The following is a 15,843-nucleotide window of genomic DNA, read 5'->3' as shown; positions in this document are numbered from 1 at the left end:
ATGGTGGTGTCCAACGATGGGGGAGTTAGCCCAGTGACCCCAAGCTGTGGCTTAGAGGCCAGGGGACTGCACTGTCCGAGAGCTGCTCCAACCAGCCCCGTCCCGGATGCAGGAATCTGCCGCGCCCCGGCGCCCCCCGCGCTCCGCAGCCAGGGCCCCTCCCTGAGCTCCGGCTCAGCCGCTGCTCCTTCCACCCAGCCCCGTGCAAGGCCTCCGGTGCAGGCCCGGCCCTGCTTTCCCAGACCCCCTGCCCTTGATCTCATCTCGCTCCCTTGCCCTAAGAATGGACAGAGCTCTCCAGGCAGTCCACTCCCCTGACCAGGAGGCCCTGGGCAGGGCCGCGTGGCTTCACAGCTTCCGACACACTTTGATCTTCCCACTGGCCCTGACCTGGTTGCTGCTGGGGGCAAAGGGAGCCTGCACTTGCCCTGTGGCCTGGCTGCCCCCCACACCCCCCCTCGCCCCACAGTGTGTGGGGGGGGCTGGCGACACCACAAGGGTGGAGTCGGAACATGAACTGGATGTTTCCTACCATAGGTCCACGGACACAAAGGATTCCAGTTCCAAAACTGGGCCAAGACCTATGGCTGCTGCCCAGAGATGTACTACCAGCCCACATCCGTGGAAGAGATCAGAGAGGTGGGGCTGGTTCCACGCCGCCAGGCCCAGCGCTCAGCCCGGGAGGCCACGGCCTGGTCTCGCTGGCTGAGCGGAGGTCTGAGCGGGAAACCGACAGGGAAAGCGATTGGGTTAGCTTACTCGGTAGTGGGCACCCGGTCCTCTTTAGCACCACCTACTTGTGCGAGGCCTGGAAGAGATGGTGGAAAAACAAAACTCTTGCCATTGTCCCAGCCTTGAGAAGCCTTGGTACTCAGGTGGGGGGTGGGGGGTGGACTGGAGGTCTGGTTGGGGGGGGGGAACGCCAGAGAAGCCCAGGCTTAAATACAAACAAAGGGGAGGGGTGTGACTCCACAGAAGAGAGCATGTGCCTACAAGTGTGAGGACTGGGGTTCTAGCCCCAGCATTGCAGAATAAAAAAGGGAAGGGAGGGAGGGAGAAAGAAAAGGAAGGAAGGAAGGAAGGAAGGAAGGAAGGAAGGAAGGAAGGAAGGAAGGAAGGAAGGAAGGGTGGGCCAGGTGCTGTTGGCTCACACCTGTAATCCTCGCTACTCGGGAGGCTGAGTGAGATCTGAGGGCTGAGGTTCAAAGCCAGCCTGGGCAGAATAGTCCATGAGACTCTTTTCTTCAACAAACTAGTAGAAAACTGAAGGTGGTGCTATGGCTCGAGAGAGAGAGAGAGAGAGAGAGAGAAGAAAGGAAGGAGGGAGGGAGGACGCGCGCACACACACACACACACACACACACACACACACACACGCACGCACACCCCTAAGGGGACCTAAAGATAGCGTCTAGGCCTTGTCAACTTTCTAGAGTGAGAAGCGGCGCTGCAGTCTGGGGCCTCTGAGGCCCGGGGTCAGCGCCCGGGGCCCGCGCGCCCCCTGCAGGCCGGCCCAGGCTCTTGCATGCGCGCTGGCGTCTCTGAGAAAGGCCTGACTCCCGCTGTCTTGGCAGGTGCTGGCCCTGGCCAGGCAGCAGAACAAGCGGGTGAAGGTGGTGGGCGGAGGCCACTCGCCCTCCGACATCGCCTGCACCGACGGCTTCATGATCCACATGGGCAAGATGAACCGGGTCCTGAAGGTACTGGGGCGCTTGCTGGGTCTGCACCCACCCTGGACAGTTCCCGAAGGAAACACCCCGAGCCCTCCCTGGGCCTGCTCAGGCCGCCCCTCAGCTCTGCCCGAGCCCCACCACCCCGCCCTTTGCTACAGCAGGAGTAGAAAATCCGACTCCCAAAAGGGCCGCTCGCAACGACTAACCCAGAGGAGCCCACGGTGGGACCGAGCTGACTTAGAAGTGGAGACTGAAAGCCAGAGAGGGTCGTGGGCTGACCTGGACACAGATCCAGGACTAGGCCAGCCCCTTGCTTGGGGCTGTTGTTCTTCCCTTCCCAGCTTCCCCTGATCTGTAGGTTTCGCTAGGTAAACAACCCTCCCAGCAGCCCGCTAGCTAGGATCCACGTTGCTCTCTAGTTTCTCAATCTGCCCACGCCGACGATTTCTACCCGTTAGGAGAATATTCCAGCCGAGCCGTCCGCCGTGGCGGTGATTAGCTCTGATTGCTCCTCAGTGAGGACGGAGCTCGGCATCGCCTTTCCTGAGCTCTGTCCGCGCGCCGGGGCGGCACTGCCGCCGCTCATGCGGGGTGACCGCGGGCCAGCGACTTGGAGTTCTGGGATCTCAGCGTCCCCCGTGTGACATGGGCACTGTCCGTACCGCCCCGGGCGGCCGCTGGGCACGGCGCCACACGGCCCCCTAGGTCTCCACCCATTCTCCTCCGGCTCTCAGCCTTGGCCAGGGCCCCAGTGGTCCCGCAGAGAGGGCCAGAGGGAGTGCCACTCCACCCAGAGCAGGCGACGCTCTGGGGGCCCTGCTCCCTGTCGCCGCTTGCTTTGCATAGCTTCACCTTTGCGGGGCGGGGGTGGGGGGTGCTGCGGAGGGCACACACCGGTCTGGGGACGTCTCCGCCCTGACTGTGCCCCGTGACCCTCCTCCCGGGACTCCCAAGTGCCTGCTCAGAGCCCCACGTCCGCAGGCTGGGCGACCCTTTGACCACGGGGAACGACTGCAGGCCTGGACACACACACACACACACACACACACACACACACACACACACACACACTCCCGCAGAGCCCCACTGTGTGAGGGGGAGTGACCAGCGGGAGCCGCCTGCTTTGGCTCTTGCAGGTGGACAAGGAGAAGCAGCAGGTGACGGTGGAAGCTGGCATCCTCCTGGCTGATCTGCACCCGCAGCTGGATAAACACGGCCTGTCCCTGTCCAAGTAAGAGCCCTCTATGCAATCACGGGGCGCGGGGGGCACGGGGGAGGTCACCACGTCCCGCTCTAGCATGGGCCTGACCCTGGAGGACCTGCTGGGAACCTGAGAGAAAAAATGTCTCAGAGGAACCTTTTTCTCAGGAACCCGTCTTCCCCGTCAAGGGCCTCCCAGCCCATCCTCCATGGGCTCCGGGAAGGGTACACAGGAACAGAAAGAATCGCACCCAAGCTGAGCATTCAGCAATCGTCTCAGACAGAGTGGGACGCGCGTGAGTGGAGTGTTTCTAAAAACTTAACCATCACAGGCTGGGAATATGGCCTAGGGGTAGAGCGCTCGCCTCGTATACATGAGGCCCTGGGTTCGATTCCTCAGCACCACACATACAGAAAAGGCCAGAAGTGGCCAGAGCTGTTGTGAACACTGGTACCACAGCCTCGTTGCAGCTGATGTCTGTGGTTGGTCTTCACGTGTGGAGGGGCGGTCTGCTTTCGGTGGGCCTGCCTTCCCTCGGCCCCGGGGCATCGTGGTTGCTTGGCGTTCAGGCAGCCATTTTCCTGCCTCTCTGAGATGGTGACGACTCCGCCATTGCAGCGTGTCTTCCATGGGTAGGGCCTTGCTCGGGCCCTCAAGAGGCAAGCGTGAAGGAAACCCAGAGCCCATCTGCCAGAGGCTCTGGCGAGAGAGCAGGCAGGCGCAGGGGCCGATGCGAACGCTCCCGGGCGACGGTTTCCGACACAGCCCACTGGGCGGTGTGGACTCGGCGGGGCTCCCGTCGGTAGACAGGGCCTGTGTTACATCTCCATCAGCCCAGACCTGTTCTGTGCCTGCAAGGGGCCGGGGAGTGAGATGAAGGCGACATTGCCTGCGAAGGAGGAGAAGGCAGGGCTCCAGACAGAGGGACCAGGCATGAGCCCAAGCCCTGGCTCTGTGTGTGTGTGCACGTGTGTGTGTGTGTGTGTGTGTGTGTGTGTGTGTGTACTGCCAGAGGCCTATAAACAGATGGCGGGACCGAGGCCATGACCAGTGACAACAAGACTTGACATGTTTTCCTGCCTCACAAGCGTCCGCGTGTGGGAACGTCTGTGCTGTGCCTCTGGCTTCCCGTGGGGACCCTGGCCTTCCCCCCACGAGGCACCAGCGGCCTCTCACCAGCATGTCCAGGGACAGCATCCGGGGGGAAGCTTCTGGAAAAGAGCTGTGAGCATCCCGGGGCCCGCAGGGCAGAGGACAGGAACGGCACCTCAGGTCAGGCAGCACGCTGGGTGCCGGAGACATCTCCTTGTCACACCTGCTGTGTGGGGGCAGCCTCGTGAACCCCCGTTTACAGCGAGGGAAACTGAGGCCAAGGCAGGATGTCACCAGGAAGCTTCCGCCAGCAGCACAGCCCCGATTCCACCTTAGGCTAGCCCTCCCCACCCCCCCACGCAGGACTCCCCCCCGCCCACCCCATGCCGTCAGAGTAGAGTCCAGAGAGCTGGCCTAGAAAATCAATCAGGGTGCTTAGAGAACGAGGTGCATTCAGGCGGCCCGCATACCAAGTGTCTGATAGATGGCATCAGCTCCGGCTCATTTTCCTCGCTGTGAACACTGCATCCTCCTTCCCGTACCGCCAGTCAGCCCCCGGGCGGACGCCCCTCTCCTCACCTGGTACAAGGGGAGATTTTTCTTGTACCTGCCCGGAGGGCCGCGTCTGCGCTGAAGCCAGATCGTTTAGATCCCCCCCTCCCCGCGGGAGCCGAGGTCATGCGGGCAATCAATCAATCGCTACCCAGGAAGCAGTGACCCCGACCCTCAGCAAATACCCGCTTCCTTCCCTTAAGCTGGGGCTGGGTGTCTCCGAGAAAACTGCCTCTCCGTTCTTGAGCGGGGAATCCACGGGATGCGCGTCCCCTAGGGATCCGTCCGCCATAGGCACGGGCCTCCCTCCCACTTGTTCTGGGGAGCCCCGGGCTGAGGGACACAGCCTGGCCTTGGGGCTCCCGCAGCCCCCGAGGCTCTCTCTGCGTCGAGCAGGTAACGGAGCCTCTTCCTGCTGTCCTCAAAGCACGGGGAGAAAGGGCGAAATCAGCTGGGATCTTCATGTGATCGACGGGAACCAAGGAACGTCCATCCGGGAGGCATTGTGGGGACTCGGTGCGGAGGAGCCGTGGCCGAGTGGAGATTTTGCTGGCCGAGGATGAGCAAACTCGTCGACCCTTCGGGGCTCGCACCCCATCCAGGGGAGTCTGACTGCCATCCCTCTTGTCCCCGTAGTCTGGGAGCCGTGTCCGACGTGACAGCGGGGGGCGTCATTGGGTCTGGAACACACAACACCGGCGTCAAGCACGGCATCCTGCCCACCCAGGTAAGCCCTCCTGCCTCCACTTGCGCCGCCCCCCACGCCACCAGGGCTCTGGCAGATGTGCCCCCCCCCAAAAAAAAAACACATTCCCTAAAGGTCGCACTCCCCAAGTGTCCAGTTTGAGGAAGTGGCTAAGAGGCCCAGTTTGGGAATCAAAGCCAGAGCCGTCTCTCTCTGCATAGAGTCGTGCGGGTCGGCTGCCTAATGTCTACTGCGAAGATTATCGGTTAAGAAGAAGCGCGAAGCCAGGCAGTTATACTATTGCACAGCCATAATCACAGAGGGAGAAGGGTTACAAGCTTGAGGCCAGCCCAGGCAAAGTTACCAAGATGCCATCTCAAAAGCAAAACACTGACAAAAAGGGCTGGAGATGTGGTTCAAATGGTAAATGTTTATCTGCACCCCCCCCCCCCCACCATACCGTGCATAAAGCCCTAAGTTCAAATCCCCAGTACAGGAAAATCTAGCCCCGGGAGAGTGAGAATCTATCGGGCTACGATCATGGGTACAAAACATGAACTGGTGCCCAGCCAGTAGTGACTCGAGACGTCATTATCAGGAATGACCTTTGTTGAGGGGGGGAAAGGCCTTTAGCTTTCTCGCCTGGGTAGGAAGGGCCTGATGGGCAGCCACTTTAATGGCTCCTTTGACGACTTTGCCATCTGCTTATCAAAGTGGGGCTCACTGTCCAAGATAGCACAGGGGTAACCAGAGGTGAAAATGCCCCAAGAGCCACCCCACAAGATTTGCCCCGGGGTCAAAGGCCACTAACCGGGATTCACATATCAAGCAGATGTACCCTAGGATCGGAGAAGGAAAGGACACATAGAATTTACAGGCCACTTCTCTCGGGAAGCCCAGATGAGCACGCTTGAAACCAAAGGAGCGAGCGGCCATTAGACCTTACACTTTAAACGCATGGGAGAGGTGTCTGTCGGTCGCTGTGGCAAAACGCCAGAGAGAACCAACTTAAAGAACAAGAGGTTTAAGCTCATGATTCCAGAGGGAGAGTTCAGTCCACAGTTTGTTGGCTCCATTACTTTTAGGCCTGTGGCGAGTCAGAAACATGGTGGAAGGGCGTAGCTAGGTCCTTCCAGGATAAACAGCTAGATCCTTTTCTCAGTGACCTACTTCCTCTGACCAAACCTCTCCTCCTAGGCTCCTACCCCCTCTCTCTAATGCTATCAAATTACACACCCCTCGAGGGTGTCCACGGGTGGGCTTGGAGCTCCTACCTCCCTCTCTCTCGCTATCACCTCCCAGAAGTCCATCAGCATGCAGCCGAGCCTTTTCACACAGGAGCCTCTGGACGCTTTCCAAAGTCCAACCGTGACAGCAAGGAGCAAGGGGAAGAGGGACCAACAGCTCTAGCATCTGCTGTGCACCAGGCCCTTTGATGACTCATGACCTCACCTCTCATGCGTTCCTTGCCAACCTTCTGAGGCAGTTAGTTATTCCTGTCATTCCTCCTCTCTTCACAGAGGAGGAAATAGAGATGTTCAAAATCATGCATATGCATATGCAAAATATGCATAACAGCATATAAATCTAGCTTAATGCTTATGTTAAATTCTATGGAGTGAATAGTCAGTGATAGTTGGACAAAGCCAGGTGCCCGAGGCTCAGGTCTGTAATCCTAGCTATTCAGGAGGCTGAGTCTCTATTTAAAGCCAGCCTGTGCGGGGAAAGTCCACAAGACTCATCAGCCACCGAAAAGCAAGACGTGGAGCTCTGGTTCGAAGGGCAGAGCACTAGCCTTGAGCAAGAGAGTTGGGAGACAGTACCAACCAAGGCCCTGAGTTGAAGCCCCCGGGCCTCCTCTGATAAATCCCCAGCCCCACCCCGCCCAGGTTTTTAGATCTTTCTGGAAGCATTTCCCAGGTGAGCTCTCATCCGCCGCTCTGGATCTAGCTCTGGTAAAAGCCGAAGCTCCCTGGCCCAGCTGGGCCCCGCTTCTGCCTCTTTCTCCTCCTGTCTTTGGTCGCTGCTAATCGGAATTAGTTCAGCTGTAACCGTGCTCGCGCCCCCAGCGCCCTGGCGCCGACTACACTTGTCAGAAGCAATTTCCATCCAAATTAGCAAGGCGCGGAGCATGGAGCAGGACTTAAACGGCCATGAGAGAGGTCCCCCGCGGAAGGGGGGGGGGGGTCAAGGGGAGATGAGCGGCCTGCAGAAACCCGCCGTCCTTCCTCGGGGGCGTCTCTGGATATCGGGGCGACTCTGTGTCACCAAGGAGGAACAAATCCAGTCGGGATGATGGGGCCGGGAATCCGTCCTTTGGGGCACACCCGCCCTTGCGCTGCCTGGCTGGGGGACGCCCGGCTCCCACGCGCGGCTCCCTCCCCCGCCAGGTGGTGGCGCTGACGCTGCTGACGGCCGACGGGGCCCTGCTGGAGTGCTCCGAGTCCAGCCACGCGGACGTGTTCCAGGCCGCGCGGGTGCACCTGGGCTGCCTCGGCGTCATCCTCACCGTCACGCTGCAGTGCGTGCCTCAGTTCCACCTGCTGGAGACGTCCTTCCCCTCCACCTTGAAGGAGGTACGGGGCCCAGTGCCGGCGGATGGAGAGGGGACTTGGGACAGGAGTGTCCCCACCCCCCACCGCCCGCCATGGCATCCCCCACGCATCTTCAGGCCTCTGGGGGGGTGGGGGGGGGAGGATGGGACCGCCATACTCTTTCCTCTGAGCAAGATGGCTCCTGGCGACAACCCGGGCCTCCGGGTGATGACACGCGCCCCTCTCCCAGTGGCCATCTGCTGGTGAGAAGCGGAGGCTCACTGGACCGTCACTTCCAGGCCTCCCCCCACCACCTTCCCACCACCAACGCAGTGTCTCCCCCACCCCCACCCCCACCGCCGGGCCAGGTCCTGGACAACCTGGACAGTCATCTGAACAAGTCGGAGTACTTCCGCTTCCTCTGGTTCCCACACAGTGAGAATGTCAGCGTCATCTACCAGGACCACACCCACAAGGTGAGCACTGCCCGTGCCCGGCCGCGCACAGCAGCCCGGAGCCGGGGGGCTGCGGAGACCGGCCCAAAGCCTCCCCCCTCATCACCGCACCCCTGCAGCCACCCCCATGGCCGGTGACGGGGGGCTAACGCTGAGTTTGAGGAGCAAGGACGATGGGCCAGCCGTGCGGAAGAAAGGAGAAAAGGCAGCCAATGGAGGCCCAGTGTGTCCGAGAGTAGGGACGTGCAGGGGTGTGCCCCGGTGTAAGGAGGAGGAGAGTGAGGACAGGCAGGACTGGGCAGGGTGGAGTAGCGTCCCAGACAGTTGGGATGGACCACAGAAAGCCTCACACGTCCCTCTTCCCTGATCTCCCCATTTCCAGTTGGCAGTAGAAGAGAGTGCTTGTAGCTCTCACCCATGTCTGCTTCCCATGGAAGAAAGCAAAGCGATCACTCGGCACAAACGACCATGAAACCCTCTGTGTGTAGGGGCCAGCTTAGAGCTCCTCCGGAGTGGACCACAAGCGTGAGGACAAACGCACGTCTTTATCTTGTGCGAAATCAGTGAACACACACAGAAAGAATCATGAAAAGGAAAATGATGCAGGGCAAGGAAACTGGGGGTCAGGCCTTCAGTGGTCCTGTGGGTGCCCTCCTTTCGTCCTTCCTCCCCAGCTTGAAGCCACTCCCAGAACACATGCCCCTAAGAGGACACTGTGATAAACAGGTCAGAAGGCAGCTCAACCCTGTGCTGAACTAATGACCAATTCTCCTCCCCAGCCACCGTCCTCTTCAGCCAGCTGGTTTTGGGACTATGCCATTGGCTTCCACTTGCTGGAGTTCCTGCTCTGGACCAGGTAGGATACAATGGGATCTTTGCATAGCATGTGCCATGTGCAGTGGAGGATGCATTCCCCATCAGAAGAGTAGCACCTTACCTTTATGCAAGCCAGCTGAGTCTGTCTCCCAGGTCTAGACAGTGGAGTTCATCATGGATGTGCCTGCCTGCACTGTGAGCCCATGCCTAGCCCTCAGCTCAGAGATGATGGACAAGTACGCCTCTTGTCATTTTCTTTCCATGGTTGTAAGCCCTTCTCTGAGTGAGGCACAGACACGGCCAAAGGTTTGCAATGTGCTCGGTGCTGATTGGATCCCAAGCACTGCGCTGAGGGCCCTGCCTTCTTTTAACTTATGAAACCTCCCCTCGAAGGTGATGCCTTACCTTAAATTTGCAGTCGAGGAAATGAGCGCCACTTTACCGAGGGAAACAGTGGCTGGGAACAGATGCCCGTTCTTCTGGGACGAAGACCTCATTAGCTTCTTTCTGGTGTTGACACTGCAGCTTGACATCCGGCCCTCACGTTCTCACCTGGCTTTCTTTGCTCAAAGTTGGAGGAGCTCTACCGCTTGAGCCACACTTCCACTTACTTCCAGCTTTTTGATGATCAATTGGAACTGAGAGTTTCACAGATTTTCCTGCCCCGGCTGATTTCAAAGAGGGATTCTCCCCCTCAGATCTCAGCCTCCCGAGGAGCTAGGATGAGGAGCTAGGTGTGAGCACTAGTGCCCAGCTCCATTAGCTTCGTAATACCACAATAATTAAGAGGTATGGGATCTGATGGGAAATAAATCTGTCGACAGCCTGCTAAAGTTAAAACCTTGCCCCAACAATCTGGTTAAAGCTTTGAGACAGAGACCTGTGTCCCATGAGGTGATGAGGCACTGAAAACTGTCCAGATAGTTATCAATGATGGCCGGTGACTCAACCCAGCAGGTTGGCCTGGAGGGAGAAACAACAAGGTCTCCCGAGCAGTGGAGTATGTCAGAGCGAGGTCTGGAAACAACTTGACGCCCTGCCTGGCACAGGGTGAACACCAGGTGTTACAGTTATTCTGCTCCCCCGTTCTGCCCAACACCTCCCTGCCCTGTCCCCCGCAGCACCTTCCTGCCGTGCCTCGTGGCCTGGATCAACCGCTTCTTCTTCTGGCTGCTATTCACCCGCAAGAGGGAGAACAGCCATGTGAGCCACAAGATCTTCACCTACGAGTGCCGATTCAAGCAGCACGTCCAGGACTGGGCCATCCCCAGGTAGGCTCCTCTCCCCGGGCCACCAAGAGGAGTCAGGATCCTTGCCAGTCACCGGGGAGACTGGGCGCCCAGGCAGAGCCTCAGGGACAGGCCTTTGACTTCTCTGACCCACCCTGATGTCTGCATTCTGATCACCTGGGCTGGGAGCAGAGAGAAGACCAAAGAGGCCCTTCTGGAGCTGAAGAACATGCTGGAAGCTAACCCTAAGGTGGTGGCCCATTTCCCCGTGGAGGTGCGCTTCACCAGGGGTGATGACATCCTGCTGAGCCCCTGCTTCCAGAGGGACAGCTGCTACATGAACATCATCATGTACAGGTGACTGGCAAGCCCACTTCCTGGGTGGGGCGGGACCTTCATGTGCAGGTGATTGACAGGCCCGCTGACGGGGTGGGTGGGACCTTCATGTGCAGGTGACTGGCAGGCCCACTTCCCGGGTGGGGCGGGACCTTCATGTGCAGGTGATTGACAGGCCCGCTGTCGGGGTGGGTGGGACCTTCATGTGCAGGTGACTGGCAGGCCCACTTCCCGGGTGGAGCGGGACCTTCATGTGCAGGTGATTGACAGGCCCGCTGTCGGGGTGGGTGGGACCTTCATGTGCAGGTGACTGGCAGGCCCACTTCCCGGGTGGAGCGGGACCTTCATGTGCAGGTGATTGACAGGCCCACTTCCTGGGTGGGGTGGGACCTTCATGTGCAGGTGATTGGCAGGCCCACTTCCAGGGTGGGGCGGGACCTTCATGTGCAGGTGATTGACAGGCCCGCTGCCAGGGTGGGGCGGGACCTTCATGTGCAGGTGATTGACAGGCCCACTGTGTGGGAGGCTGTCCTCTCCACTTTCACTGCCAGCTCTGATGCCACCTTCTGACCCTGGCACCTGGACACCATCTCTCCCCTTTGAGTTCCCATAGCTTCCCCCTGCTTCCGTGCCTTTCTCATTTCTGATCTATAATATATGATTATGGTGTCTACATTTGTAGTGAACCAATATTGATTATGAACAGCTCCCATGTGGGAGGCAGAGATCATGGAACAACAAATGTGTTCTGGCTCCTGTGCCCACCCTTGGTGATCTGACAGCCCGGAGGCGGTGTCAAGGATTCTGAGATTGGGTTTGGGGTTAGGCATAAGAGAAGACAGGGCTTGATCCCAGATACCTTCTGCCCCTGCATTCCCCACCGTGGTGGCTCTGCCGGGTCCTGGGCTGTCACCCACACCTGTGGCCGCCCCATCTCCCCCCACCCCCCCTTATTAGACAGGCAGCATCTTCAGGATGAGACTCCTGTCCCTGGGCAGCCGAAATTCATCTTTCCTAAACTTCCTTTGCTAAAATGTCCTCCTGCCTCCCTTCTGCATCCTCATTCTTCATAGCTTCTCTCTAGCTTTGCAAAAGGGCATCCTTCCCCTCCTTCACTCTTATCTATCTCCAGCATCTGAGAACACCCCCCCCAATAAAAGAAACTGCTGAGAAGCCCAGAGGACAGTTCAAGGACACACAGTTCCTTGGAGAGCCTGGGAAGACTGAGGGAACATGGGCTTAGCTCATAGGACAGGTGTGTGGTGATGAGGGAACATGGGCTTAGCTCATAGGACAGGTGTGTGGTGATGAGGGAACATGGGCTTAGCTCATAGGACAGGTGTGTGGTGAGGCCCGAGCCCCGGCCGTGTTCTTGTTTGTCGTCTTCTACCTGGGAATGCAAATTCACACCGGGGAAAGCTGTGTGCGTGCATTGCCACATGCATATCTGAATTTTTTTTTTTTTAATGAAGTCCAGGAAGACTTGACTGGCAGCATCCGGTAGGTTGTGTAGTCCTATTTTCCAGACATTCGACAAGGTGATCTTGAGATTTCAAGGTTCTATCAAAACTATACCAAGGTAGCCCAGCACTGATGGCTCATGCCCACCGCCCCATCTACTCAGAAGACTGTGGGCTCACGTGGCAGGGCCCCCACAAGGCGCACGAGAGACACAGAAGGCGCTAGGACGTTTCCAGCCCACTCTCTTACCCATGCTCTGCCTTGGACTAAGATTGTTCACGCTCACAACAACATTCAGATTCCAATTAGACAATGCACGAGGGGCACGCGTCCTCAGGATCCTTCGGGGCTGCGTGGCGACCTGGAGCTCTCCGGGCCGGTGTCTGCTCTCCTGTCCCCAGCGCCCTGCTGAGAGAGGGCTGGTTGTAGGGAAAGGGTCTTCCTGGAGCCTGGCTCACCCCCGTTTGCCTCCTCCCTCCAGGCCCTACGGCAAGGACGTGCCTCGGCTCGACTACTGGTTGGCCTATGAGACCATCATGAAGAAATACGGAGGCCGGCCCCACTGGGCCAAGGTAGGGCTTGAGGGCTGAGCGGTTCAGGAGCCCAGGGCAGCGTGCGCGTGCGTGGCCTCCACCAGGGGGCGCCGGTCCTCCCTGTTCCTCTAAGTGTCTATCTAGGCTGACCTGCCGGCCAGGCCAGGGCCCCAGGGCTCTGGATCTCCTAGGGAGCCTGTAAGCAGGACACAACAGGCATCCTTGAGCCCCTTTAGCGGCTGCTAAGCTAAAGCTGGGGTCCCGTGGTGGCCTCAGCCGCTCCCTGCTCTCCATTCCAGCCCCTGTCCCCCGGTTCTGGTTGGCTCCCTCCAGTGTGTGCACCAGGGCCTTGGGGGGGAGGGGGGCGGGAGGGGGGAGGAAAGCCTGAGAGCGAGGCCCATTGTTTCCGCTTGCTTCCACAGGCCCACAACTGCACCAGGAAGGACTTTGAGAAAATGTACCCCGCCTTCCCCAAGTTCTGTGCCATCCGAGAGAAGCTGGACCCCACTGGAATGTTCCTGAACGCCTATCTGGAGAAAGTCTTCTACTGAGGCAGGAGAAGAAACAGGCACGGGCCCCCCTCTCCCAGCCCCCACCCCTCTCCTCCAGCCGCCTCCTGACAAGCCAAGGCCCGGCAGCCTTTCCCCCCCTCATGCTCTGAGCAGGCGGCCACCTCCCACCCAAACCTCCATCTTCACGGAGCCTGTCCATCCACTTCCCTAGCTAGAGCCATCACACCTCTTTCCAGGAGAAAGGGGCTCCTTCCTATGGCAGGTGCATCTGGAAGGAGCCGGCCAGGTGTGGAAGCTTCCCTCACCACGGACCCCTGAGCCAGAGCTTGCGCATTGAGGCCATGTAGGCTCTGCTCCCTTCCATCCAGCAGGGCCTTGGGCACCCTTAGGGGTGCACCCAGCTGCTCCAGGGCTGCCTTCTCCCAGGCAGGGCCCCTGATCTCCTGCCGCCCGCAGCCCGACCTTCTGCTTGTCTCTCAGGAGAGCGGTAGCTGATGGGCCCTGCCACCTGCCTCTTCCCTCCAGGGCAGTTCTTTGAGAGCGCAGCCTTACTGCTCCTGGGGAACTAGGACTTGGCTTGCTTAGGAAGTGTTCTCCGTGTTTCTTTTTCCCGCTTAGTTTCATACTTTGTGGCTCTCAGGGAGTGTTCTGTGAAGACCTCCTATATGCCAAGTCCTGTGCAGGAGTTAAAAGGAACTTAAGATATCTTTCTGCCTTCCAGAAATTTACATTTTAATCACATGTCCCCTAAGGGGCTAATATGCAGAACCTATTAAAAAAAAAACTGCACCTTCATACAAGCCACTCGATATCAACCAATGCACCAACGACTTCAATAGTCGTAGGTGTAAAGGTCATCGTTGAAAGGTGTACAAAAGGCAGTAAATGTGTGAAGAGATGCCCACATCACAACTAAGGAAATGTGAATCAAATCAGAATGACTTCCCACTTCACACCCATAGCGTGGGATGTGTTCAAAAACTGCTTTTGCTAGAAAGTACTCCCTTCCCTGGGCCCATGCACAAAGTAGCAGGAGGAAGGCTTCCTACTGTGACCTCTAGAGCGAGCTGTCTTTGCTCAGCCAGTCCCTCTGCAATCCCCCTCAAGTCCTGCAAGGACGGGGTGTGACGGGAGGGATGGAACCGCCCCAAGGAAAGGACAGAGCCTCCGACACCTGGAATCCATCGCCAGCATCAGGCTGTGTCTAAATGCTCTCCATTGTTCTCTTCAAGCGATTAAAGCAAGAGCTCTGCCAGAACCACTCAGAGCCGATCAACTCTGCCAACCTCTGGCCCGGACTGAGTCATTATGCGTTCCTTGTGCCACCTGCACAAATGTCATTTTTGTCTATTTGATCCAGGGCTCCCGTGTCTGTCCTGGAAATGGGCCGACATGCTTTGTCCTGACCCACAGCGTAAGAAAAGGGGGTTCCGGAGAGCTCTGAGGGTCCCGTGCGATACAGCCGCTTCTCCCCGAATGGAAAGAACCTGGGACATTTTCAGACCCCAGACATCCCTGGCAGGGGCGGGGGGAAGGGAGGGGCGGTAGGCTTTGTAACCTTTGAACCTTATAGAGGGCTTGTGACCTTGGGGTCGGGGCAGGCAGAGCCGTCTGGGAAGGGGCAGGAAAGCCAGCCGGCAGCGGTGGCAGCTGTCCAAGGCCAGCCACGGCGCACAGGGGGCCAAGAAGCCAGCTCACCCACCCTGTGCCCCGGCAGGGGGTGAGGGGCGTCCCGGGGAGGAGCAAGCCCTGAGGGAGGCTGGACGAGGCGTTCTGCTGAGGAGGAAGCGCTCTCCACGCCACTTGGTTCCAAATCTAGCAGGAAAGCCCCCAAGTTTCCTGTTCGGGAAGTCTCCCGATGTCTCCATTTAGTAAGACGAGGACAAAGACGGGCGCTCACCCAGGCAGGCCCCGGAGACGAACCCGTGAACCAGACAGGGAAGCAGGGAACCAGGCATTTGGAGCCGGCTGCCTTCCGTGGGTCCCCTTCCATCACACGGCAGGGCCTCTCAGAGGTCGAGAGACCCCAGCACTCCCCTAAAATGCCCAACTGTACACACACCCAGAGTGAGGCGAGGCTGGGCTCTGTTCACGGCCTTGGGCTGGAGCTTAGGTTGGAGACAGCCGGTCCAGGCCCCGGGGTTGGGGGTGGGGGGTGGGCTGGAGCAAGGAGCCTCTAGGAATCCTTAGAGGTCAGCCTTTTAGCGCACTAGCATGTGAAAGATTAAAGTAGTACGTGAAGGGAACCCCAAGCCCTGGATAGAGTGGCTGCCAGAATCTAGCAACCCAAAAATTGAAAGGAAAAAAGCAAGCCTCGAACATGTTGTATGACACTGATGTGCTAAAGTGACTTACCATCAGGTCTATTTAAACAAACCCCATCTGACCTCAGAACCCTAGTTACGGCATCAGCCGTTGATTTGACTTTACTCTGCTTTTTCCTTGGAAGCAATACTAAAACCCCAAAAGACAAGCTAATCCTTACAAACCCGTGGCTTACAGGGCCAGGGTCCCTATTATACCTTAAAAGCCGGGGCGGGTAACTGAGAGTGTCTTAAGCTGCGAAGGTACCTGTGGACATTGCTGCAGACATGGGATATGACCATATTGCTTTTAGCCGTTTTCAGTATGTTTGATGGATGGAAGTCCCTGGTAAATGACCAGTGGGAAGCTTTTTTAAATGACATTTGTCCTATGGTTAGCCAGTGCCACCTGCTGGCCACACTGGGTACTGCAGCTCAGCTATCCTCCATAGGAACGCCAT

General features: G+C 58.3%; 1 protein-coding gene across 1 annotated transcript; it reads left to right on the top strand.

Moving 5' to 3' along the window:
- LOC125339722 (L-gulonolactone oxidase) lies at positions 1 to 13,169 on the top strand. The gene is made up of 12 exons (XM_048330982.1): positions 1 to 216; positions 538 to 639; positions 1,575 to 1,700; positions 2,810 to 2,904; positions 5,155 to 5,245; positions 7,594 to 7,779; positions 8,106 to 8,213; positions 8,972 to 9,048; positions 10,130 to 10,279; positions 10,430 to 10,594; positions 12,516 to 12,606; positions 12,990 to 13,169. Exons 1-12 carry the CDS (start codon positions 1 to 3, stop codon positions 13,116 to 13,118), a joined length of 1,536 nt encoding a protein of 511 aa, XP_048186939.1. The 3' UTR covers positions 13,119 to 13,169.
- Positions 13,170 to 15,843: the final 2,674 nt, after the last annotated feature.

Source organism: Perognathus longimembris, chromosome 21, assembly GCF_023159225.1.
Source record: "Perognathus longimembris pacificus isolate PPM17 chromosome 21, ASM2315922v1, whole genome shotgun sequence".
NCBI classification, from domain to species: Eukaryota; Metazoa; Chordata; class Mammalia; order Rodentia; family Heteromyidae; genus Perognathus; species Perognathus longimembris.
The sequence above is the reverse complement of the archived record's forward strand: the minus strand, read 5'-3'. Positions and strand labels throughout refer to the sequence as shown.

Coding starts and splice junctions, on each gene's coding strand:
- LOC125339722 (XM_048330982.1), top strand. CDS start 1: ATGGTGGTGTCCAACGATGGGGGAGTTAGCCCAGTGACCCCAAGCTGT. Junction 7,780..8,105: donor TCCCCTCCACCTTGAAGGAG/GTACGGGGCCCA, acceptor CCGCCGGGCCAG/GTCCTGGACAACCTGGACAG. Junction 10,280..10,429: donor CAGGACTGGGCCATCCCCAG/GTAGGCTCCTCT, acceptor GGCTGGGAGCAG/AGAGAAGACCAAAGAGGCCC.